The sequence below is a fragment of the Benincasa hispida genome, chromosome 9 (genome assembly GCF_027475165.1).
Source record: "Benincasa hispida cultivar pf3 chromosome 9, pf3_genome.v1.1, whole genome shotgun sequence".
NCBI lineage: Eukaryota > Viridiplantae > Streptophyta > Magnoliopsida > Cucurbitales > Cucurbitaceae > Benincasa > Benincasa hispida.
Genome location: NC_143486.1, coordinates 88,357,411 through 88,382,752, shown reverse-complemented (window position 1 = coordinate 88,382,752; position 25,342 = coordinate 88,357,411). Strand labels below are relative to the sequence as shown.

Genomic DNA, 25,342 nt, shown 5'->3' with positions numbered 1-25,342 from the left:
TCTCTTTCCTCACTACACGATCGCCCACAAACTCCCACACGATCGCTTAGCTATTACAATTAGACGATCGCTTTCTCAAAATCTATACGATCGCCTACCTTTTACTATACGATCGTATACCAAATATTATACAATCGCTAAGCTTTACTATACGATCGCATAGTGGAAGTACACGATGAGCGGCACGTTGCGATGGTCTCTCGAGAGCTCTCTTTCCCTACTATACGACCGCCCACAAACTTTTACACCATCATTTAGCCATTATAATTAGACGATCGCCTTCTCAAAACCTATATAATTGCCTACCTTTTACTATACAATCGTATACCAAATGCTACACGATCACTAAGCTTTACTACACGATCGCATAATAGAAGTACACGATGAGGGCACGCTGCGATGGCCTCTTGAGAGCTCTCTTTCCTCACTACACGATCGCCTACAAACTCCTACACGATCGCTTAGCTATTACAATTAGACGACTGCCTTCTCAAAACCTATACGATCGCCTACTTTTTACTATACGATCGTATACCAAATACTACACGATCTCATAGTGGAAGTATACGATGAGGGCATGTTGCAAAGGCCTCTCGAGAGCTATCTTTCCCTACTACACGATTGCTTAGCTATTACAATCAGACGATTGCCTTCTCAAAACCTATACGATCGCCTACCTTTTACTATATGATCGTATACTAAATGCTACACGATTGCTAAGCTTTACTACACAATCACATAGTGGAAGTACACGATGAGGGCACGCTGCAATGGCCTCTTGAGAGTTCTCTTTCCCTACTACACGATCACCCACAAACTCTTACACGATCGCTTAGCTATTACAATTAGATGATCGCCTTCTCAAAACTTATACGATCGCCTACCTTTTACTATACGATCGTATACCAAATGCTACACGATCGCTAAGATTTACTATACGATTGCATAGTGGAAGTACACGATGAGCGACACGCTGCGATGGCCTCTCAAGAGCTTTTTTTCCGTACTACACGATCGCCCACAAACTCCTACATGATTGTTTAGCTATTATAATTAGATGATCGTCTTCTCAAAAACTATACAAAATTATTGTGATTTTTTAAAAAAGTTTAATATTTTTAGTTTAATTTTTTTTACCCAAAACTTCTTATATTTCCTATATATATTTCTTATTGTGATTTTTATTGTTGTTTGTTTTTGTTTAAGTTTGATAATTAGTAGAACAATTAGTAATGTATTGTTTGTTCTTCTTTTTTCAAAAAATGGAGACAAATGGTTGGGATTTTTGTTGTTTACAAATGGTAATATGATTGATGGTATTGATGGAGTTGACTATGACCAACCACCAAGTGGGAGTTTTAGCATAAATGTGAACAGTGGAATTGTATTTGAACAATTCATTGAAATGGTTGGGACGTCACTTAGTGTAGATATAAGAACAAATCAGAAAGAAATAATATATAGACATCCTAACCTAGAACCATCAGGATCAATAAGGTTTATGTCATTCCCTATTTTGAATGCACAAGCTATGAACTTGATGTTCTCAATCGCAATGTCACTGTCAAATTTAGTGCATTTGTATGTAAATGTAAATAGGATAGGGGTGGATATAAACTTGAATACATCATTTAGCCAGTTTGAAGATCCAGCTGAATGTATTGATCCTAATCCAGAGTCAATTGCATCGCCATGTGATAATGAAGATATGACGACTCAACCTGTATAGAGACTTTAGAACTGAAACGGATGATAAATTTAAAGAGTTAGATTTCGATGGTCGTGAACATGAGTTACTTTTAGATGCATTCAACGATTTGGATATGAATGTACTAGATAGCATTCGAGAACATGACCCAATTGTAGCCCCTATGGACATTGACAATACTCAATTGTATAAAAGGATAATTTGTCAAGACAAAGAAATGCTACAACACGCGGTCAAATGTTTTGTAAGAAAATGTCACGCACCATATGAGGTTGTTGAATCGACACCAATGATTTGGACAATTTGGTGTAAGAAGTGGGAGGAAGGTTGCAAGTGGAAACTTCGTGCAATAAAGAAAAAATCGCATGGCTTGTTCGAGATCACTAAGTACGATGAGTAGCATACATGTTTTTATTCAGAACTAAGTCAAATTCATGTGCAATTGGATTCATCAATGATTGCACTAGAGTTCTATGATGCCGTAAGAGAAAAATCATCTATCAGTGTGGCACAACTGCAGTTCGACATCAAATCAAAGTTTGGATATCATGCTCCTTACCATAGGGTATGGGAGGGCAAAAGAAAAGCGTTGGCTAAAGTGTTTGGTGATTAGGATAAGTCTTACAAATTGTTACCCAAGTGGTTGTATATGGTTAAGAAGACCAATCCCGAAACACGCGTAGAGTGGAGAGTGAAAGAAACGCTTACTGAAGGCCATGTTATCCTAACTTCTGTATTTTAGGCATTTGGTCCTTATATAAAAGCTTTTAATAAATGTCGGCCGATAATTCAGATAGATGGTACATACTTGTACGACAAATATAGAGAAAAATTGCTGATTGCTACATCAGTTGACTCGAACGGCCATCTTCTTCCACTTGCATTGGTCGTTGCTGATGAAGAGTCCGTAGACTCATGGGAATAGTTCCTAAAACACCTTAGAGAAATTGTAACATACTAAGAGGTGTTTAATTTCAGATCGACATGCTATCCAGCAAATGGTTGGACGGGACCAAAATGTCACCATCGTTTCTGCTTACGACATATCGTCAGCAACTTTAATAAAAAGTACAGATTTAATACAGTGAAAAATTATGTTTATCGTGTCGGGTGCCAGTTTCAAATTCGGAAGTTTAATAAAGCAATTGAAGATATCAAAGAAATAAATCAGAGCTATCTGAGTTTTTTCTACAACATTAGTTTAGAGCAATGGAGTCAAGCACATGATGGAGGATTCAGATATGGGTGGATGACAACAAATCTATCAGAGTGCATAAATGGAGTCCTCAAAGGAGCTCAAATATTGCCTATAAATGCTCTTGCTCAGATAACATTTTTCAAATGCGTGAATTATTTCGAGAAAAGAAGAGAAGAAATAAGGGATGCATTAGAGCGTCAAGAGAAATACACCCGGTAATATTATTATTGTTATTGTTGTTGTTGTTGTTATTATTATTATTATTATTATTATTATATATGTTATTAATAATTTATTTCAAGCATATTTTATAATACTAAGTGGAGTAAAAATCCAAGTATGTACACGAGAAAATAAATAAATGGGCTATAAGATCTAGTAAACATGAAGTACAATCATTAGATCGTATGAAGGTGTGTTTCATATGAATATCGGACATCATAGTCTCAATGCCAAGGAAGAAACGTTCAAATATTGAGGCTAAATAGGTCCGAGCAGTTATGTTCATGTAACAAGTGGCAAGCATTCGGCATTCCATGCTCGCATTTTATGGCCGTTTGCTTACATTTTAACCTGAACTACGAACACTTTATTGAGGACTACTATAAATTGTCAACGTATGCTGAATGTTACTCTCCTCAATTTCAACCTGTACCACATGAAGATTACTGGATCACGCACCCTAATATGCCCGTCTTATATCATGATCCATCGTTGTTGAGAAAACCTGGTAGACCGAAAAGTTCACATTATCACAACAAGATGGATGGGACAGAACCAATCACTCGACAACGATGTGGATTTTGTAATCAGTTAGGCCATAATCGAAGGAAGTGTCCTTCGTTACTAAGACGGGCTCCAGATAGTTAGGGATTGAAAAATAAATATTTTTTTATTTTATATTCATTTTATTGTATATTTAATTTTTTATTATAATTTATTGTATATTCAATTTTTTATAATAATTTATTGTATATTCAATTTTTTTTTTATTGTAATCTATAAAGTTATATATTATTCTTTTAATTGAGAAATAAATACTTCTTTTATCATGTATATTTTATTAAGTGTAGACGCTTTTATTGTATATTCAATTTTTTTTTTTTGTAATCTATAAAGTTATACATTATTCTTTTAATTAAGTTGCACATTATTTAATTGAGAAATAAATAATCTTTTTATCATGATGTATATAACTAAGTGTAGATACTTTTATTGTATATTCAATTTTTTTTAATTATAATTTATAATGTTGTACATTATTCTTTTAATTAAGTTGTACATTATTTAATTGAGAAATAAATAATCTTTTTATGATGTATGTTTAATTAAGTGTAGATACTTTTATTGTATATTCAATTTTTTTTTATAATTTATAAAGTTTTACATTATTCTTTTAATTAAGTTGTATATTATTCTTTTAATTAAGTTATACATTATTCTTTTAATTAAGTTGTACATTATTTAATTAATTTAATTAAGTTGTATATTATTTAATTAAGTTAATTAAGTTGTACATCATTTTTCTAATTGAGAAATAAATATTTTTTTTAATTGATAAATAAATATTGTTTTAATTGAGAAATAAATATCTTTTTTTCCTTTCAGATCATGGCTTTAAACCTATGACCTGTTGATCCTGATGCTTTGTACGACCAGTTCATTCAACGATCATTTGTTGTATGGCGAGATCGTACTACTGGAGAAATATCTTGCAAGCGTCGAGAGGTAGTTCTCCAGCACACTATCCCACTCTACCCTCGAATACTATCGTTACTGCACACATCTGGATTCTATGGGGTTGCCAGATTGGGATTTATTCAGTTGGACTGGCATCTGATCATAGCCTTGATTGAGAGATGGGGGCCTGAGACGCATACATTTCATATGTCTGTTGGAGAGTGCACTATCACTCTACAAGACATAGAACTGTTGTTGGGGTTACCTGTTGACAGTGAGTCGGTCATCGGAGTGATGTACGATGACTGGTCACATGTTTGTCAACTATACCTCAGTGTGACCCCACTTGCCGACAAAATTAAAGGATCGAGGTTAAGTTTGATATGGTTAGGAACACAATTCCGTGAGCTCACGGATGATGCAGACGAGAAAAACGTCATAAGATATGCGCGAGCATATATACTACAAATGATGGGTGGAAGTCTTTTTCCCAAAAAATCAAGTCATTTTGTTTACTTGATGTTCCCCTCACTATTAGCTAATCTCTATGATGTGGGGCGGTATTCGTGGGGTGGAGCATGTTTGGCATGGTTGTATAGACAACTATGCAAAGCAACAAGACCTGAGGTTCGAGAGATAACTGGACCTCTCATACTTTTGCAACTATGGGCTTGGGAGCGATTTTCAATAATGGCTCCACAACTACAACATGTTAATGACGCTCAGTTAGCTGAACGAGCCTACGGTTCTCGGTATGCTGTTTTAATTGAATTTAATTTTTATATCACTGATCTAGTTAATTTAGATTCTAAATTATCAATTTAAAAATTTAGTGGAGAGACACATTTTGTGTGACTAGGACAGCCACATTTGTAATTAGCTAGTACAGATACATGTTTGATCTGCTTCAACCTGATCAGGTACATTACACTAAACCTAATTGCTTATTTTAAACACATTTTTATTGTATTTGTCTTTAATGTTCTCCAATATAATATTTTGTGTTTCAGGTTATTTGGGAGCCGTACAAAATGATTATGCATTCTTTGCCCAATTTCTGTACGAATGGTCAAAACATATGGCGGACGATGAGTCCTCTCATATTTTTTCACATTGGTGAATGGCATCTTCCTGACACGTTGATGAGACAATTCAGTTTTCAACAAGATGTCCCATCGCCTTGTAATATTGAACCCCTACTGTATGATATCGACTAAAGGACTGTAAATTGGTCCAAAAAAGTTGCACGTTTGGTAGTGCGATGACATTATCGTGCAAGGTTTATTACAGTGGGGGTTTCTATTGAACAGTTTGACAGGGATGTCACTCAAGACTACATTCATTGGTATAATAATATCACAAGGCACTACGTCACTCGTCCGAGAGCAGCTGTGGGTCATCTGGTAAATGAATGAATATTATCTAATTATTTTTAATTTAAATTATTTTAAATATTATCTAATTGTTTTATAATTCGCAGAGATCGAACAACAGTAGACTCCGTGATGTTGCGAATGATCCGAACCAAGTTATTGCTATATGTAGTGACAACCAAAGCTATATGGAGGAAATACATTATATGTACGATATACCTATTGTTCCTCCACCAGCTCCTAGACGTAAAGGACTTGTACGAGAAGAGGATGAGTTTGATGAGGTTGCCCATAATGTGGAAGAGTTGTCCCATGTGATGCAGACGTAGAGTCAAACTGATTATGTTAGTCCGATGATGATGATGCATTTGGTTCAGGATATTATGACTCAGAGGTTGGTCCTTTGTCTTCATACGTGCATGGACATGGTCGAGGTCATGGAGAGCATAATGAATATTTATATCATGAAACATCTGTAGAGGTACTAGAGCAACATTAAAAAGAACCAGAGCAACCTCAAATTCGAAGTCGATGACGACAACCAGCTCGAAATCGACGACGTCCACCTTGTGGGACACATTGATTTTTGTAATTATTTTTATATAAATGAGATATTATAATTTACATTTTTTTATTTTTATGAGATATTATTTTTTTAATGTATTATTTGTAGAGTTTAAATAAAATAATAAATTAATAAATTAATAAATTATTTTTATAAAATGGAAAATTAAAAAAAAAAGAAACATAAAGGTCGAATGTTGAAAATTAGACCTAAGTGGGTTGAATTTCCAAATGTCTAAATTATTAAAAAAAAAAACAAAAAAAAAAAGATAAAGGTCGAGGGTTTAAAATTTGACCTACCTCGACCTATTAAAGAAAAACAATGTTTTTCTAAATAGTTTCAAAAATACAATATTTTTATAAATAATTTTTAAAACTAACGTATTATTTTAATTTTTCCGAAAAGAAATATAGAAGAAAGTATCGTGGAAGTAAAAAAAGGAGAAATATTAAATGCAGAAACTGTAGACGAAAGTTACCTCCATTTTTTTTTTTTTTTTTTTTTTTGAAAAAAAGTTGAAAATATGAATAAATAAATAACAAAAACGAGTGTAGGAAAAGTAAAACTTACGTGGTTTGCAATTAAAATTCATTTATTTTGGTTGCTGTCTTGTCTTACAAATTGCATTTTAGTTTTAGCCAAAGAAATTCTGCATTCACTTATCCATCAAGTTGTCGCCATCTGAGTTTACTAAACCAAAAAATTATTAATACAATGCGTTGACAATTAATAGTTTCGGGTCCAAAAAGTCAAACACGTGTATTTCAGAACTTTACTCCCGTCTGAGCGGCACACACACAATCAAATCTTATCGGATAGAACTTCATCTCCATCCATCGATTCCAATTGTTCCAGTCACCTACGTGGATAAATCTGAAGCTTCAACCTGTTTCAATGCGACACGTGGATTGATCGTACAAGTTTCTCTGTCCTCTCGTAGCTACCTCTTAATTTGGTATGAAATGCATTTTTAATCTCTAAAATGTTTATTTGGTCTTGACTAGGGTTGCTTTAGATAAAGCCTAAGCTCAAAAGGAATTGGGAGGATGCATAAAGAAATGCACGTCTCAAAAGAGAAAGATTAGATTTCAAATTTTAGGCTGATCAATCAAGCCAATAAATATATATCAATCGACCAATAATTAAGATACACTCAATCTAGTGCCATAAAACCTCGAGCGTTGCAAACCACTCTGACGTCTACATAGTTACACGTAACTATGAGGATCTATCAGAAAAAGGACATTATAAATAGTGTCATTCGACAACCCCGAAGGGAAGAGTAAAATAATCTTCAAATGGGATCCCTAACCTTATTGATTACTATCAAAATGAAGGCCCTAACCTTATTTATTGTGTGCTTAGCTTGATTATGCACTCCCTATACTAACTTAGGCATTGGAGTGTCGTAGGCTTGATATCTAATGCAGCGAAAAAGGTATAAGACCAAATCTATTGCCAAACAAGGGAAGTCCATCCCTAAATGAGAGAGCAATCTCAAAAGAACCAAAATGTTGTATATTTAAATGGATAATCAAAGCTTCCGATTACAACCCTAAATTGACTATTTATAGTCTTAAAAGGAAATAACATAATCAACTAATTAGTACTAATAAAATATTAATTAATCTAAATTAACAACTAAACTAAATATTAATTAAAATATACTAATTATCCTAATTCTCCTCATCAAAACCATACCAGTGTGAGGATCTCTTACGCAAGTCAGCTAAAAAAACAAGATCAGTCAAAGAGAATGCAAGTCGAAGATCAAGCTCTCAATGTCGAAGAACGAGCGTGAGAACTTAACACTAACACAATTCAAATTAGTTTATTTATCACGATCAATTAAGATTGTTCCAAATGATCAAATATGATTTTTTTTTTTTTTGTTGACCATTTTTGTATTTTGTGATTCATTGTTTTGCTAAGTTTTAGTGAAGAATTGATTTTAGAACTTTATGAGAATTTGAGACATTGTATTTTTTAACTAAAAGTTTTGGATTTTGTTTGGTTACTGATAAATTTGGTGTTAGAATTTGACATATGGGACAAAATTGAGAGGAATACAGTTTTTTTTTTAATATCTATATGAGTTATTTTCATTTTTTTTTTTAATTCAAGATAACTTCAAAAACGTTGAGTATACTAACAATAAGAGCATTTAAAAAAAAAAAAAGTCATTAAGGGTGCTCATGCAACCACGGAAAACTTTATAAGTACTAAAAATAAGCTACTAACGGTTTTCATTAATATGCATGCTAACGATAAGGGGTTTTTTTTTTATATAGTTATTTTGAATATTAATGGTAACATTAAAACTTTTGAAATTTTAGGAACATTGTTTTAAATAAAGTAATAAAGATTTTCATCTAAAATCAATGTCAATAATATTTTTTAACTTCTTTTTCGAGAGTTCAAGGATATTAATACAAAATTAGGGGTATTTAAAGGTTGTACGCTCCAATTTCATTTTTTTTTTACATTTCAATTATTCTATTTTTTCAACAATGAGGATGGTATTATAAATATTATATAATAATAATAAATGCCCATTAAAGTCATATTTAGTATCCAATGTCAAGTGTCATTTTCTCATTATCACTTATGTTGACTATGTGCCATTCAACAACTTATGCATATTGTCCAAGTGTGCCACTTTCTACTTGCGAAACTTCCCTGTAAATAAGTAGTCATTTGTGGATTTTGTAGTGGTATAAACATTGGTTGAAACTCTACCAAGTTTGTTATTTTATTTATTTATCATTATTTTATTTTATTTGTTTATATATTTATTTTAATATTATATTTATTAATATTCGTGTTCCCATTGTGCCTCGTTTTTTCATGCAAATTCACAACACGTTATCAGCACGAGCTCTTGTCACTTTTCCAGCTAAAGGTAGGTCCTAAAGGTATGTCGATTTTTTTCTCTTTGTTATAATTAATAAATTAGATGTTGTTTTATATATTTGATATATATTAAATTTATAATATAAATATAATATTTTGTAATAGTGTTACTATGAAAAATATTACAAAATTAGAATTTGTAACATTTGATATTAATGATAATAATTATTTGTCATTAGTGCTTGATGCCAAAATACACCTGGATGCCATAAAAATATGATCATCAGAAAACAATTTTTTCCCCGAAAGCTCGTCGTAAATGGATGGGCTTGAGGCTCTAAATTTTAAATCAATATGTTAGAGAATACATTTTTCTACATTTCGGATATGCTCCTGTAGTAGTAATATCGAGAGAAATATTTTAAAAGTATTTTGCACTCATCTGGTGTTTTCCCGTGGCTAAATGAAACAATGAATTATTGATTAAAAAAAATATGAATCTCAGCCAACTAGAGCAACTACATTCCATGAAGTGAATGTTGTAAATTTTAAATTGTGGATGAAAAGTCCTGAATCTCGACTAGCTGGAACAACCCTGAAGTGAATACTATAGATTTTAATAATCGTGGCCGAGATCGTGGTCATTAAGGTCGTGATCGTGGCAGAAGAAGAAATAATTATTATTTTAGTGATGGTCATTCTAATCATTCAAATTTCCAAAGAACCGCACAAAATGATGATCACAAAGGAAAAGCTCCACAAGTTAAGAATTCAAAAAATGTTGAAATTAAATGCTTTCGATGCAGAATGATTGGGTATTGGTCACGTACCATCGTAGCCAAAACACTTAATTAATCTCTATCAAGCCTCCTTGAAGGAAAAAAAAAAAAGAAAAAAAAAATGTAGAAGCAAATTTTTCATACCAAAATAATGACATATTTGATCCATCCCATATGAAAAGTTTGGATGTGGCGGACATTTTTTAATCTCTTAAAGAGAAAATCGACAGAATTAATGGAACATCAGATGTTTCCTTTGACTTTGAAAATATCTAGATTTAATGTTGTGTTTTTTACTTTTTCATCTCCATGTCTTTTTTTTCTTCTCTTAATAGATGTTAACCTTTGTATATTCCAAATGTTGTTTGTCTTATTGTAATTATTTTCTTTTAATGAAGAAACCTAGATCATTTTTATATATTGGGTGACTAAAAAATGAGTAAAGAAGATCTATGTCTGGCAGATAGTGCAACTACACATGCAATACTTACAAGTAGAAAATATTTTTTCAAACTGAAATTCCTGGAAGTAAAAGTCAATACGACATCAGGTTCTGCAAACTAGATTGAAGGATTTAGAAAAACAAATATTATTTTTCCTAGAGAAACAAAATTTACAATTGACAATGCATTGTTCTCTAGTCAATCAAAGAGAAATCTACTTGGTTTTAAAGATATACATTGCAATGGTTATTATATTGAGACTGATAATAAGAATAATGTGGAATATCTATATATCATATCCACCGTCTCAAATGAAAAATGTATGTTGGAAGAGTTGTCTACTTTATCTTATAGATTATATTATACTCATATACGAGTAATTGAAACATATGCAACAATGAACCTGAAGTTCATGAATCCAGACATATTTACAATTTGGTATGACCGATTGGGTCATCCAAGATCTATAATGATGAGGAGATTATTGAGAATTCAAATAGACATCCATTGAAGAGCCAGAAGATTCTTCAATCTAATGACTTATCGTGTGATGCTTGCTCTCAAGGAAAATTGATATTAGACCATCATCAGCTAAAGTGGGGATTGAATCACCTGCATTTTTAGAACGAATTCATGGTGATATATGTGTACCCATTAACCCACCAAGTGGATCATTTAGATATTTTATGGTATTATAGATGCATCTAGCAGATGGTCACACGTGTGCTTATTATCAAGTCAAAATCTTGCATTTGCAATATTACTTACTCAAATATTTATGTTAAGAGCACAATTTTCTGATTATACAATTAAGACCATTTGCTTTGATAATGCTGGTGAATTTACATCTTAGACTTTTGATAATTATTGTATGTCAATTGGGATAAGTGTTAAACATCCTGTAGCTCATGTTTATACACAAAATTCTTTAGCATAATCATTTATAAAATGTTTGCAATTAATTGCAAGACCATTACTTATGAGAGCTAAGCTTCCTTCATTTATATGGGGGCATGCTATCTTGCATGCAGCGTCACTTGTACGCATTAAGCCAGTAGCTTATCATAAGTACTCGCCATTACAATTAACTTATGGTGATGAGCCAAATATTTTCCACTTGAGAATTTTTGGATGTGCAGTATATGTTCCCATTGCTCCACCACAACGCACTAAGATGGATCCTCAAAGGAGGTTAGGAATATATGTTGAATATGATTCTCCATCAATTATCAAATATCTTGAACCCCTGACAGGTGATGTATTTACTGCACGATTTGTTCATTATCATTTTAATGAGACAAATTTTCAACATTAAGGGGAGGAATTAAGAAGTTGAAAAAAGAAATTACATGGAATGCATCGTTATTGTCTCATTTAGATCCCCGTACAAATCAATGTGAACTTAAAGTTCAGAAAATAATTCATTTGCAAAATATAGAAAATCAATTACCAAATGCATTTATAGATGCAAAGAAATTAACTAAGTCACATATACCAGCTGCAAATGTTACATAAAAAAAATGATATCCCAACACAACGAATTGTCACTAATGAGTCTGGAACACGCCAGAAGCGTGGAAGACCAGTGAGTTCTAAAGATAAAAATCTTCGAAAACGAAATATAATTAATAGTGAAAAGGACTTAGTTGAGGATGTAAATACCCATAAAGAAATTCTGGACATGGCTAATGCGTAAGGTGAAATACCTAAAGGTAATAATGAAATTTCAATAAACTATGTCATGATAGGAAAAAGATGGAATCGAACTAATATAATTATTGACAACATTTTTGCATATAATGTTGCTCTTGATATTATATCTAAAAATGAGGATCATGAACCAAAATATGTTGAAGAATTTCAACATAGAAAAGATTGGCTTCAGTGGAAAGAAGCAATCGAGACAGAATTAAACTCACTTTCAAAACGTCGGGTTTTTGGACTTGTAGTCCAAATACCAGAAGGTGTTAAACCTGTGGGATACAAATGGATATTTATAAGGAAAATAAATGAAAATAATGAAGTCATAAGATATAAAGAAAGACTCGTTGCACAAGGTTTTTCACAATGACCTAGTATTGATTTTGAGGAGACATATTCTTCGGTAGTAGATGCAATTACATTAAGATATTTAATTAACTTGACTGTGTATAAAAGTCTGAATATGCATCTTATGGATGTAGTCACATCATATTTATATGGATCTCTTGATAATGATATTTATACGAGAATCCCAGAAGGATTTAAGGTCTCTGAAACATATAAATCAAATTTCCAGGAATTGTATTTCGTAACGTTACAGAGATCGCTACATGAATTGAAATAATCAGGACGAATGTGGTACAATCGCCTGAGTAGATATTTATTGAAAGAAGGATATCAAAATAATCCTATATGTCTGTGTGTTTTTATAAAGAAACACAGTCAGGATTTGCTATTATAACTGTATATATTGACGATTTAAATATAATTAGAACTCCTGAAGAGCTTTCAAAGGCAATAGAATATCTTAAAAAAGAATTTGAGATGAAAGATCTTGGAAAGACAAAATTTGGCCTTGGTTTTCAAATTGAGCATTTAGTAGATATGATATTTATTCATCTGTCATCTTATACAGGAAAAGTTTTGAAAAGATTTTATAAGAACAAGGCACATCCATCGAACATTCCAATGGAAGTTCGTTCACTAAATGTGAAGAAAGATATATTTCGACCTCGAGATGATAATGAAGAACTTATTGGTCATGAAGTAAAGATATATTTCGACCTCGAGATGATAATGAAGAACTTATTGGTCATGAAATAGCATATCTTAGTGCAATTGGTGCACTTATTATCTTGCTAATAATACAAGACTAGATATTGCATTTTCAGTAAATTTATTAGCAAGATATAGTTCTTCTCCAACAAAAGACATTGGAGCGGAGTTAAACATCTCTATTATCTCCGAGGAACGATTGATATTGATCTCAAACAGGTTATCTATTCACATATGGAGGAACTTCTGTATCGTGGCGGTCAGTCAAACAGACCATAACAACCACTTCCTCAAATCATGCTGAAATTTTTGCAATTGACGGGCTAGTTGAGAATGTGTATGGCTAAGATCAATGACTCGGCACATTTGTGAAACATGTGGTTTATCTTCTACTAAAAGTCTTCCAATGATATTATACGAAGACAACACAATATGCATATCACAAATCAAAGGAAGATATACTAAAGGAGATAGAACAAAACATATTTCATCAAAGCTTTTCTACAATCATGATCTTGAAGAAAATGACGACATCATTGTACAACAAATTTGTTCAAAAGATAACCTGGCGGACTTATTTACAAAAGCATTATCTACCATAACCTTTGAAAAATTGGTACACAACGTTGGAATGCGACGACTTAGAGATCCTAAGTGATGTTTTTATGAGGGGGAGCAAATATATTCTTTTGAAAGCATAAATCATATGAAATTTGTACTCCTTTTCCTTCACTAGGATTTTTTTCCCATGTGGTTTTTTCTAGTAAGGTTTTAATGAGACATATTTCATATATATAATGGGCATTTAAAGAGGAGTATTATAAGTATTATATAATAATAATAGATGCCCATTAATGTCATGCTTAGTATCCAATGCTAAGTGTCATTTTCTCATTATCACATGTGTTGGCTATGTGTCATTCAACCACCTATATATAGGATTGTATCAATAGTAGCGGAAGCACAAGATCATCTAAACACTCAAATTCACTAATTTTGGCAAAATATAAAGCATGTTTTTGCAGAAACAAGTGAATTTCAAGATATACCTCTTGTAGAACTTCATCAAAGCTCCTTCACCAACTGCTAACTTCTCCAAATCTTGTAGTAGACCACCTCAAGATCTTCCCCACTATTCTCTTGGTGCTTTAGATTGAGTTGTGTGACTCAAAACAAGCTTGAATCAAGGGTAGAAGAAGAAATGCTCACTGTAGAAAACTAGCTAAAGAACTCTTTCTTCAACCAATTTTTCTCTTAAAATCTCTATAGATTGCATGCCCAATTTTCACTCCAATCTTTTCATTATATTGTAGATCAACATGCAAAGAAAAGAGTTGCATGAGTTGTAGTTCATGCTTGGAGAAGACAAAGCCAAAGCAAATGCTTCATATGTGAGCAACTACAAAGATGGATAATGGAAAAACTCTTTTTTCCATTTAGTGTTTTGTTTGTTTTTTTTTTTTTTTTCAATTTTATCATAAAATCAAATTTAAATATAAAAAAATCTATTTTAATTTTAAAAAAGAAAAATTAATTAATTTCATAAATTAATTATTAAATAAAACTCAATTAATTTAATATCAAATATTAAATTAATTTTAACACATATCCATCTTTATATATTTAAATCATATTTAAATATATACATATAAATTCTCCTATTTCGTTTAATTCTTAAATTAAATACGTAATTATATCTCATATAATTACTAATTCCCTTACTAATTTAAACGTTTCAAATTAACTTATCACGCTATTCTAGAGCTATTCCGTTACGAGCTAGTAGAAGGACCTCGCGGACCTACAGATCATGGGCTCCAACGATCCAAAATTAATTGGCTAAACTCATTAGAACAAATTAATCCGCATTCATTAACTAATGGGTCACTCCATTAAAGCCCATAGTTGCACTCCCTTCACTGTAGATATATTATGTCCACATGATTTAACTAAGTAAGTCGACCCTTCATAGGTTGTTTGTAATAAAGGCTAAGTCAAATATCTGTTTTACCCCCAAGATTTCATCTTATTCCTCAAGTCTCTACTGATCCTGTAATGAACAACTGGTTTGTGATCCAATCACTAAACCAAACTCTCTCAGCCCAGTGAGAGGGTGGGGCCCCTTGTTCAAGATTTGGAATTAGTACTTGAGAGAACGACCTTTCTCCTATCCCTAAATCGGGTAGGCGTGAACTCTGTCTTGCACCCTATGTCCCCAACTATTTATCCGGTCTTACCCCTAAAATGGGAGTCTTATTGAGCTAGCGCTGTTGAGCCAACCCTCAATTATGCAAATCTAAGGGCAATCCCGAATAAACAGAAGTTCATAGTTAGCTCAGGATTAAGATTGAGTTACCTAGGTCATCTAGGTGAAATAGCCAGTCTTAAACAGTAAACAGTGTTATAAAGTAAAAGTGACTTATTTCTTGGTTCTGATCTTATGCAAACTTATTGATAGGACGCTCCCTACTCCTCATGTCATAACATGTACGAATTAGGATCACATTGTATGTAGCACTTTACAACTCTTTGTAACAACTACAGAGTAGGTCACATCCAATGGTGTTACCAGAATAAGGTGTTAGGTTTAGGGCTTCAATCAAACCCAGTATTTTGATGATAAAAAACTCAAATTTTTTGTACTAACATTTTTAGTGTTTCAGAGTCACTATCTTGTAGAGCTCGAAAATACGATTCCAACACAATTTGAATCGCTCAAATCGGAGTTCAAACGAGAAAGTTATAAGCAAAAGAAGATTGGAGAGGAAATCCAACGTGGCAGTGACACGTGGCACACAAACGGTCAATATTGATGACGTGGCAGCTGACGTGGCGTTTCAATCGATCACCTTTTGCTGAGTGGCGTTGACATGGCACATGATGTGGCAGTAACGTGGCGACCGTGGACAAATGAGATAATGACAAGTGGCGGTCACCCAACTTCACGCGCGGCCACGCACGCGCCTGCAGTTTCTTCACAGAATGCGGCAAGTGACGCTCAATCCTCTCCCCTGTGCGCGTGGTGCTCATATCATCCGGCTATTTTTTATTTTCATTTTTATTTCCTTATTTTCCTTTAATTTTCTGATCCAATTTTCTCCAAAATTCTCACCAAATTTCAACCTTTTTCAAATTTGATTTCCTTCCTAAATTGTCATCCTTCAAATCCTTTTTATTCTCCAAATCTCAATAATTTCAATCTTTCAAAATTCCTCTCTTAATTACAAATCATTTCCTTTTTTATTTTTATTCAATCCCCACCCTTCATTTGCAATCATATCCAATAGCCAAAATTTATCCCCCTCGCCTATAAATTCGACTTGATTTTATTCTTCATTTACACACATACAAAAAAAAGCTATCAAGTCTTAAGCTCTCAATTCTCTCTACTCTCAAGTTCTTGTCCTCTTTGCTCCTAAATTGGCCTAGAGTTATTTTTGTGAGTTTTTTTTGAGTACTCAACTTATGTATTTAGCCTTCAAGAGGTAATATTGTGAGGTTTTCTTTTAATTTTTGGGAATTGTATTAGGGTGTGGGTTCACCTTGGGTTGTGAGAAAAAGAAATTTGTTTGATCTTGAACTAGTAAAAATGATCTTGGGTTTCTCTTTAGCCTAGGAAAAAGAGGGTCGTGTGTCGGTTTGGTCCTCACCTGCAAAAGAATCACTTAGTGAAATACCCAAGAAGGAGTCTTGGAGAGTGGAGTAGGCAATTTGCCGAACCACTATAATTCCCGATGTTTTCTCTTCCTCTCTTTTTTATTTCTTGTTTTCAAATTTTTTGCTTCTTGTCTTAGTTATTTTTTTAATCTTTCCTAATTGCATGATTTAATTTTAGTGTATTATTTAAATTTATCCTTGATTAAATTGTCTTTAAATTTGAAGTTATCATAGTTTGCATGATTTAAGTTTTGTCTTGCATAAATTTTCTTTAATCAAATTAGTGGGTTAACTTTATTGAGCATTGTTTGAAGATAAAATTATTTTTTAAAAATTGGTAGTCAACCCTATTCACCCCCTCTAGTGTTGCTTTTAGATCCTACATAAGGTACCCAACCTCATTCATGTACCATAGATTATTTTTGATTATTTACTCGAACCCGATCTACTCTTATGTCCCCACATAAAGTTCAAGTACCCATACAATAATCATGGGTCTTAGTTTATTGGATTTAGACTTTCATACAATTTACGAAATTAATAATAAATATATTGATAATAGAAAATGTTTATTATATTACAAACTGCGAATTTTTAGGACATAAAACCTAATACTATGCATAGTATCAAAGTATGCCACTTCCTACTTGCTAAGCTTCCCTATAAATAAGTGGTCATTTGTGGATTTTGCAGTGATATATACATTGGTTGAAACTCCACCAATTTTGGAGAAAGTGGAGATTTTTTAAGAAATTTCCTATTTCCTATTATTTTATTTATTTATCATATTTTATTTTATTTATATATTTATTTTAATATTATATTTGTTAATATTCGTGTTCCCATCGTGCCTCGTTTTCCCCTACAAATTCACCATAGATGGTTTATTTTAATCTCTTAGCCTTGACTAATTATTTGTACTCTTAAAACCTACGTTTTGTCTATTTTTTTATATAAAAAAATTGTTTTATTGTTGAATTTTCTATTTAATTCAGAATTTTCCATAATAATTTAAATTTAAATAGTATAATAAATAATTTAATGAAATTAACCATAAAATTGAACACATTCCATTGTGCAATAATAAAAATGGGGTTTTAACCTAGAATTTGATACGAAGTAGAAAAAATGTATTTTTTAAAAGTAGAATGATTGGAATAAATAAAAAGAAGAAAACACAGTGGCCGGTAATATTTAAGAAATAATTGATTCCAAATTTTAGAAGTAGGAAACCAAAATAAAAATCACTTAAAGAGGTGGTTTGTGAAAGATTAAAGGAACCATATAAATGTGCAATAAAGAAAAAGATACTTTAAAAGAACACAGATTGATGTTTAAAAAAATGATTCTCAATAGAAAAATGAGTAGTTTCTTTAGTTGTTTTGGGGACGAGGGGCATTGTCTTGGTGTGCATGCTTAGTGATTTGATTACTAATTAATTAGAGCCTGCCTGTTTAATTCCAAACCAACAAAACTCAATTACTTTTCTGTGAGGGAAATTTGATTAATGCCAATTAAATGTAGCTTTTATGAGACCTAAAAGTAGACAATAGGTTATTAGTACCTAAACAACACCTTTACCCTCTTATCCGGTAAATATTAATTATATTTACCTACTCTTCTCTTTTACAACTACTCAACTACTTTCATTAAATACTTCCAAATAACCCATTCTTATTTTCTAGATTAACTATTTAATTAACAATCTAATATTCCCTTTAGATCAAATGTCATGGTACATGTCTACTATACAACTTAATATTTTTGTATTAAGGAACTAAATAACAATTACTTGTCGTTTTTTATTTTTTTGGTTTAAAAAAGGACCAAATTGTCATTTTAAAAGAAAGGGGAAAGATAAATTTATAGAATAAATCAGTGGGACTGTTTTAAATCGGTGGGGTAGTATTGTAGTATTGACGTTTTTTTGTGACATTAATATTTTAACCGAACCACGGTTAAAACTTACTCCTCTCTTTCCTTTCAATGGGTTTATAATTTATAAATTCGCAGCCGATCTTTTTGTTTCTTCATTCACAGAGTCGTCGGCTGAAAGATGATGATCGGAGAACAATCTAGATTCAATCACACCATTCAAGTTCCTCCATGGGACCCACTTGAAGACCACCATATGACCGGAATTTCCTCGCCGGTCTTCATCTCTGGTGGGGTCGACTCATTTATCGACTCCTTTTCTTCCATTCACCGTTACCTTCCCTCCGCGGCGGATTCCGATGATTTGGATGCGGTAGCTGAGGCGGTGGATGGTTTCTCCTGTGACCATTTTCGGATGTTCGAGTTCAAAATACGGAGATGCGCACGTGGGAGGTCGCACGATTGGACGGAGTGTCCGTACGCGCATCCCGGCGAGAAAGCTCGCCGGCGTGATCCGAGGAAGTATCATTACTCCGGTACGGCTTGTCCGGAGTTTCGTAAAGGGAATTGCAAAAAAGGGGATTCTTGCGATTTCGCTCACGGGATTTTCGAGTGTTGGCTTCATCCAGCTCGGTACCGGACTCAGCCTTGTAAGGACGGATTAGCCTGTCGCCGTCGTGTCTGTTTTTTCGCACACACGCCGGAACAGCTTCGGGTTCTGCCGCAGCAGAGCCCGAGAACCCCTGTTTCGGCCGATTCTGTTGATGGGTCATCACGAATTGCACACGCATTCGATTCCTATTTCGCCAAAGGATCATTTGTGACTTCACCCACTTCAATTCTATCAACGCCCCCTGTTTCTCCGCCATCCGATTCACCTCCCCTATCGCCGAATTGTCCGTTTAATTCGATGAATGGATTGGTTTCGTGTATGCGTAATCTTCAACTTGGGAAATCGAAAGCAACCCCTCATTGGGGGAGGATTCAATTGGGGGGACAGAATCCACTCTCTCCCTCCGGCTCTGGTTTGTACAGCTTACCGTCAACTCCGACCACCGGAAATTACGAATTGTGGGGGAAGAGTTACGAGGAAGAACCTGCAATGGAGAGAGTGGAATCTGGGAGAGACCTAAGAGCTAAAATGTATGCAAAACTCAGCAAAGACAACTCTGTGAAGGAGGTGGATTCAACATTCACACCCGATGTCGGATGGGTTTCGGAGCTATTAATGTGAAACGGGTAAAGAAAAAAGGGAAAAAAAACTTCATCAATCGGTGGCCTTTTGGGGTTTGTTTGTGAATTCATATTTCGATGGTGGGATTGTGCAAATTTTCAGCGTTTTTTTAAAATTGTATTTAAATTTAATTAGCAGGGAGAAGGAAAGAAAGAAATTACTCTGTTTTTGTTGTAGATATGAAAAGACGGAATTTTTAGGCTGCCGAGAAGTAAGGTACATAAGGAGGTTGTTGTCGGCTGGGGTTTGATCGAATTTTTAATTGTAATAATATTTTCGGATTTTCAGTAAATGATGTGAAGATCTTCATCTTGTCTGATTAAAATTCGAAGTTGACTGACACTAAAACATGTTAAACTCCGACAATAATCTGAGTTTGCTGTCCTGTGTTTGTTTATGTCAATGAAAATCGAGAAACGGGATAATGGAAGGGGAGATAACGGATAAGGTTTGTGACATGGCAATTGAAGCTTGAAATTTACTCACCAACTCAGGGCGTCCTTATCTTGGGAGAAAAAAAAAAATTTAGATTTTAAAATTTAATGTCGAATTTGGATGGAATGGAGAGTGGAGCCAGTTGGGTTAATTCTTTTTCCCTTTTTTGGTGCTAAATTGTATAATCCGCAATCTCTAAAGATTTGAAGAGGACAAGATATGGTCAAGACCAGTGACCCTACTATCATCACTTGAGCTTGAGTGGGTCCCCTATTTCTCCCAAAAAGAATAATATCTACTTCTTCATTGTTCCTGCCTTTGCTTCCGCATAAAGATAAGCTTGAATTGTTATATTTTCTTAAAGTCAAATATTATTTAAGTTTTAATTTCATTATCATGAACTTAGTAATAAAAAAAAAAAAACTAACATATTCCGATAATACCTGAATAATATACTTTTTTTTATAATGAAATGTTTTAATAAGGCTACTTAATTTAAATAAAAATGATCTTTTGAAAAACATAAAATTGAATTGTTTGACAATCATTCAAAATTTTAAATAATTTTTATCAAAATAATTTATATAAAAATGACTTTAAAAACATTATTTTAGCTTCAATCCAAATAAGGCTACCATATTGACAATTTACAAGTATAGCAAAATATCATTATCTATTAGTGTAAATTGCGATAGACATCTATCAGCGTTTGATAGATGTCTATCGCGGTTTACTACTGATTGATAATGACATTTTGTTGTATTTAAAAATATTTGGAACAGTTTTACCATTTAAAATAATTACCTTGAAATGTATTGCTTTTTCGATTCATAAAAAGAAAAAAAAGTGTCATGTGAAAATAAAGACAAATATAGTACAAACTACCATTTTAGTCCCCGAATTTTAAAGAATAGGGGCATATGATCCAAGAGTTTTCAAAACATGTCTTTTTAGTCTTTGAGTTTTATAGAATGAGTACATTTGGTCATGAAATTTCAAAATATACCTTTTTAATCCCAAAATTTTAAAGAATAGGTTTAAAAGATTATTATAGAGAATTTGAATACAAAAATATGTTTAAAAAATATTTTGAGAATAGGTTTAAAAGATTATTATAGAGAATTTGAATACAAAAATATGTTTAAAAAATATTTTGAGAAAAGATGTACTTTTTAAATAATTAATTTTCTAATTAAAAATAATAATAATAAATTATTCCAACAATCTTTGAAACTTATTTTTAAAAATCTACGAAGTAAAAGTTACATTTTGAAAATTTAAGAATCAAATAGACCTATTCTAAAAAATTCGAATATTAAAAAAATATGTTTTGAAAATTCAATAACCAAACAAACTGCGAGTATGTTTGGTTTAACTTTTCAAATATTTAATTTTGAAAAATAATAAAAATTCGATGGTCACTTAAAAAGTTATTTTAAATCAATTTTATTAAAAAATTTGAATAAAAATGACTATCTTAAAAAAAAATATATTTTTTCTCTAGTCAATTTAAATCGGAAGAACAGAGAGAGAATTTTCCCAAAAATTGTAATATGAATAACGTAAGGAAAAGAACAAGTATAGTAGAACGATAAAAATACCAATTTACCCTTCACAGAGTTCGTTCGTGTGTGTATGGATTTGGTCACCATCATATGTATTCCTTGAAAATCGTGCGGGCCACTAAACCTAGTTGGGCATAAAAAGTGGGATTAGGTTATCTAGGAACCGGAATAGGAACAAACTGGATCGGGTTTTGAAAAATCTGGTTCCTCTAATTTACAGGGCGCTCGTAGATTTAAACAAGATACGCAATCTTCGTAACCAAACAATCCCCATCCATTCTACCTCTTTATTCACCAAATGCGACAATATTTGAAGCCACCAATTATATGGATAAGTGGGCCTCTCTCTCTCTCTCTCTTCCCCCAACGTTATTTTCACACAACAGCCAAACATCTTTGTCTCATTCCTTCCTCGATTTGCTACCTCAAACCCCACATTCCATTTTTTTTTCTTTTTTTCTTTTATGTATCTTTTACCATATTCCAATTTGTAGGGCATCTTTGGAAACTCAAAGTAATAAAATCAAAAGAGAAGGAAAAGATGAATGACAAGAAGAAAAAAATCCTAGCTTTTGAAATATATTTCTGATAATTATAAATGTATGGTACAAAGAAATATATATAGAAAGCATCGGATGAAAAACTCTTGCCCCTACACTCACCACACAAGATTATACCTCATGTAATAGAAAAAGGAATATACAAATATGCTCAAAAGAGACCCTTATAAAATGAGCTTTTACAATAATGAATGAAGAATAAAAGAAGAGTAAATGGGCTTCCTTAATACCCCCTACAAACTGATGGCAACAACATCAATCATGTTGAGTTTCCTTTTGAATTTTTGAAAATTAGTTGCTGACAACAGATGATTGTATTGGAGAAGCAAAATGAAAGGATACTTCATCAAACAAGACATGTCGAGAGATATAAACACGACCAGTAGAGGACAAACACTTGTAACCCTTGTGAGAATTACTATGACTAGTAAAAGTACATAGACTTAATCTAAATGATAGGTTATGAGATTGGAAACGACGCAAACAGTGAAAACATTTACACCCGAATGCTCGTAGTGAAGAATAGTTTGGTTTGAATCCAAACAACTTTTCTAAGGGGTTGGCATGGTTGAGAACATGGGTAGGAAGTCTATTGATAAAGTAAATAGTCGTGGCAAAGGCTTCATCCCAGAATGTAAGAGGTAAAGAGGTTTGAGAAAGAAGAGTGAGGCCTATATCTAAAATATGTCCATGTTTTTGTTCAATTAGACCATTTTGTTTATGTGGACAGGTAAGTCGATGTTCAATGCCATGGTGTGACAGAAAAGGTGTAAACGATTTAAATTCACCACCCCCATCAATTTGGATATGTAAGATGCGAGTTCCTGACAAATTTTCAACAAGGGTTTTAAATTTGAGAAACGTCGAGAAGGCTTTAGACTTGGATTGAAGAAAAAAAATCCACGTGTAATGACTATAAACATCCATGAAGTTAATGTAATACCAAAAACCATTGTGAGATAGATTATAAGCATGACCCCACATATCATATATAGTTAGTTGTAGAGGTTGAATGTATTTAGTTTTTGAAGTGGGGAAGGGAAGAGCATGGTTTTAGAAAGACAAATGAAATAAGGAGGGAAAATACAGTTGTAAAATTTCTGTTGTATTTATTCATGTATCTTGTTAAAGAAATGGTACAATATATAGGCGTTGTCCCTGAATTGGGGAGAAAGAATTTTGAGAGAATAAAAATAATTATAATACAGATGCGCACACATTATTGGCTGGCCAGAATATTCCTTATAACCAATTGGGCTTCTAGAAGAGGAGTGATTGGGCAAATATTGTTGCTGACTTATAGGTCCTCTCTGTATATGTGGACTGCTGACTTGGTGGTTTTCTCTAACATCCCCCCTCAAACGAGAGGGTACATCAAGTACTCCGAGTTTGGAGCGAAGAGACTAGTAATGAGAGTGTGTAAGGGGTTTTGTAAGGCAGTCGGCTAGCTAACTGGATGAGGGAACAAACCGAACTTCCACCACGAAGAACATGATCTCTCACAAAATGAGCATCAATCTCTATATGTTTAGTTTTAGCATGAAAAACAGGATTGGTGGCAATTGCACCGACACTTAAGTGATCATACCAGATTATAGGTTTGATAAAGGATAGCATCCCAAGCTTCGACAGAAGTTGGTTGAGCCAGATGACTTCAGAGGCAGTATGTGCTAAGGCTCTGTATTCAGACTCGGTGCTTGATCGAGCCACAACTGTCTGCTTTTTGGATGACCAAGAAACGAGATTACTTCCAACGAACACACATGCCACAAAATTACGGTCGTCGATGTTAGATGCCCAATCCGCATCAGAATATGTAGAGATTGATAGATCGGAGCTGGGTTGAAAAAACAGTCCAAAGTTTTTGGTTGCACTGACATATCGAAGAACGCGTTTGACGGCCTGCCAGTGAGCATCTGTGGGTCTTTGAAGAAATTGGCTCAGATGATTTACAATGTACGCAATGTCGAGCCTTGTTGTTGTGAGATATTGTAGCATACCTACTGTGCTTCTGTAAATGAAAGGATCATTAAGAGGGGACCCATCATCAATGGATAGATTTTTGCCAAGAACACTTGGTGAGGGGGAAGGTTTTAAATTGGTAAGTTGTAATCTTTGTAGGAGCATCAACGTATTTCGCCTGATTGATGATAAGGCCGGAGTCAAGGTAGTGCACTTGAAGTCCAAGGAAGTAGGTGAGCTGGCTCAAATCCTATAGAGCAAAGGTTGTATCAAGGGATCGAACAAGTTTACTGATTAACTGAAGATCATTTCCAGTGATGATTACATCGTCAACATACACCAGAAGGAAAATAACAGACGATTGTTTGTTATAAATGAATAAGGATGGATCTGACCGGGAGTTGATGAAGCCCCACCAAAGTAGTTCTTTTGTTAAGGTTGCATTCTAGGCCCATAGGGCCTGTTTTTACCCATAGAGTGCTTTGTCAAGTTTGCAGACATAGTGTGGACATGACTGGTTTACGTATCTAAAAGACTATGTCATGTACACCATTTCCTCTACAGTGCCATTCAAGAGGGCATTGTTAAAGTCGAGTTGTCTGAGGCTCCACCCGTGGGAGGCAACAATGCTGAGGATAACTCGAACAATCGATGGCTTTATGACCGGACTGAAGGTTTCAAAAAAGTCGATGCCCAAA

General features: G+C 33.4%; 1 protein-coding gene and 1 pseudogene across 1 annotated transcript; one reads left to right on the top strand and one right to left on the bottom strand.

The window, feature by feature from the left end:
- Window positions 1–18,917: 18,917 nt before the first annotated feature.
- LOC120087189 (zinc finger CCCH domain-containing protein 23-like) lies at window positions 18,918–20,447 on the top strand. The gene has a single exon (XM_039044096.2). It carries the CDS (start codon window positions 19,070–19,072, stop codon window positions 20,120–20,122), a length of 1,053 nt encoding a protein of 350 aa, XP_038900024.1. The 5' UTR covers window positions 18,918–19,069; the 3' UTR covers window positions 20,123–20,447.
- Window positions 20,448–24,056: 3,609 nt separating this feature from the next.
- On the bottom strand, window positions 24,057–24,809 carry LOC120084933 (secreted RxLR effector protein 161 pseudogene; annotated as a pseudogene).
- Between the last annotated feature and the right edge of the window lie 533 nt (window positions 24,810–25,342).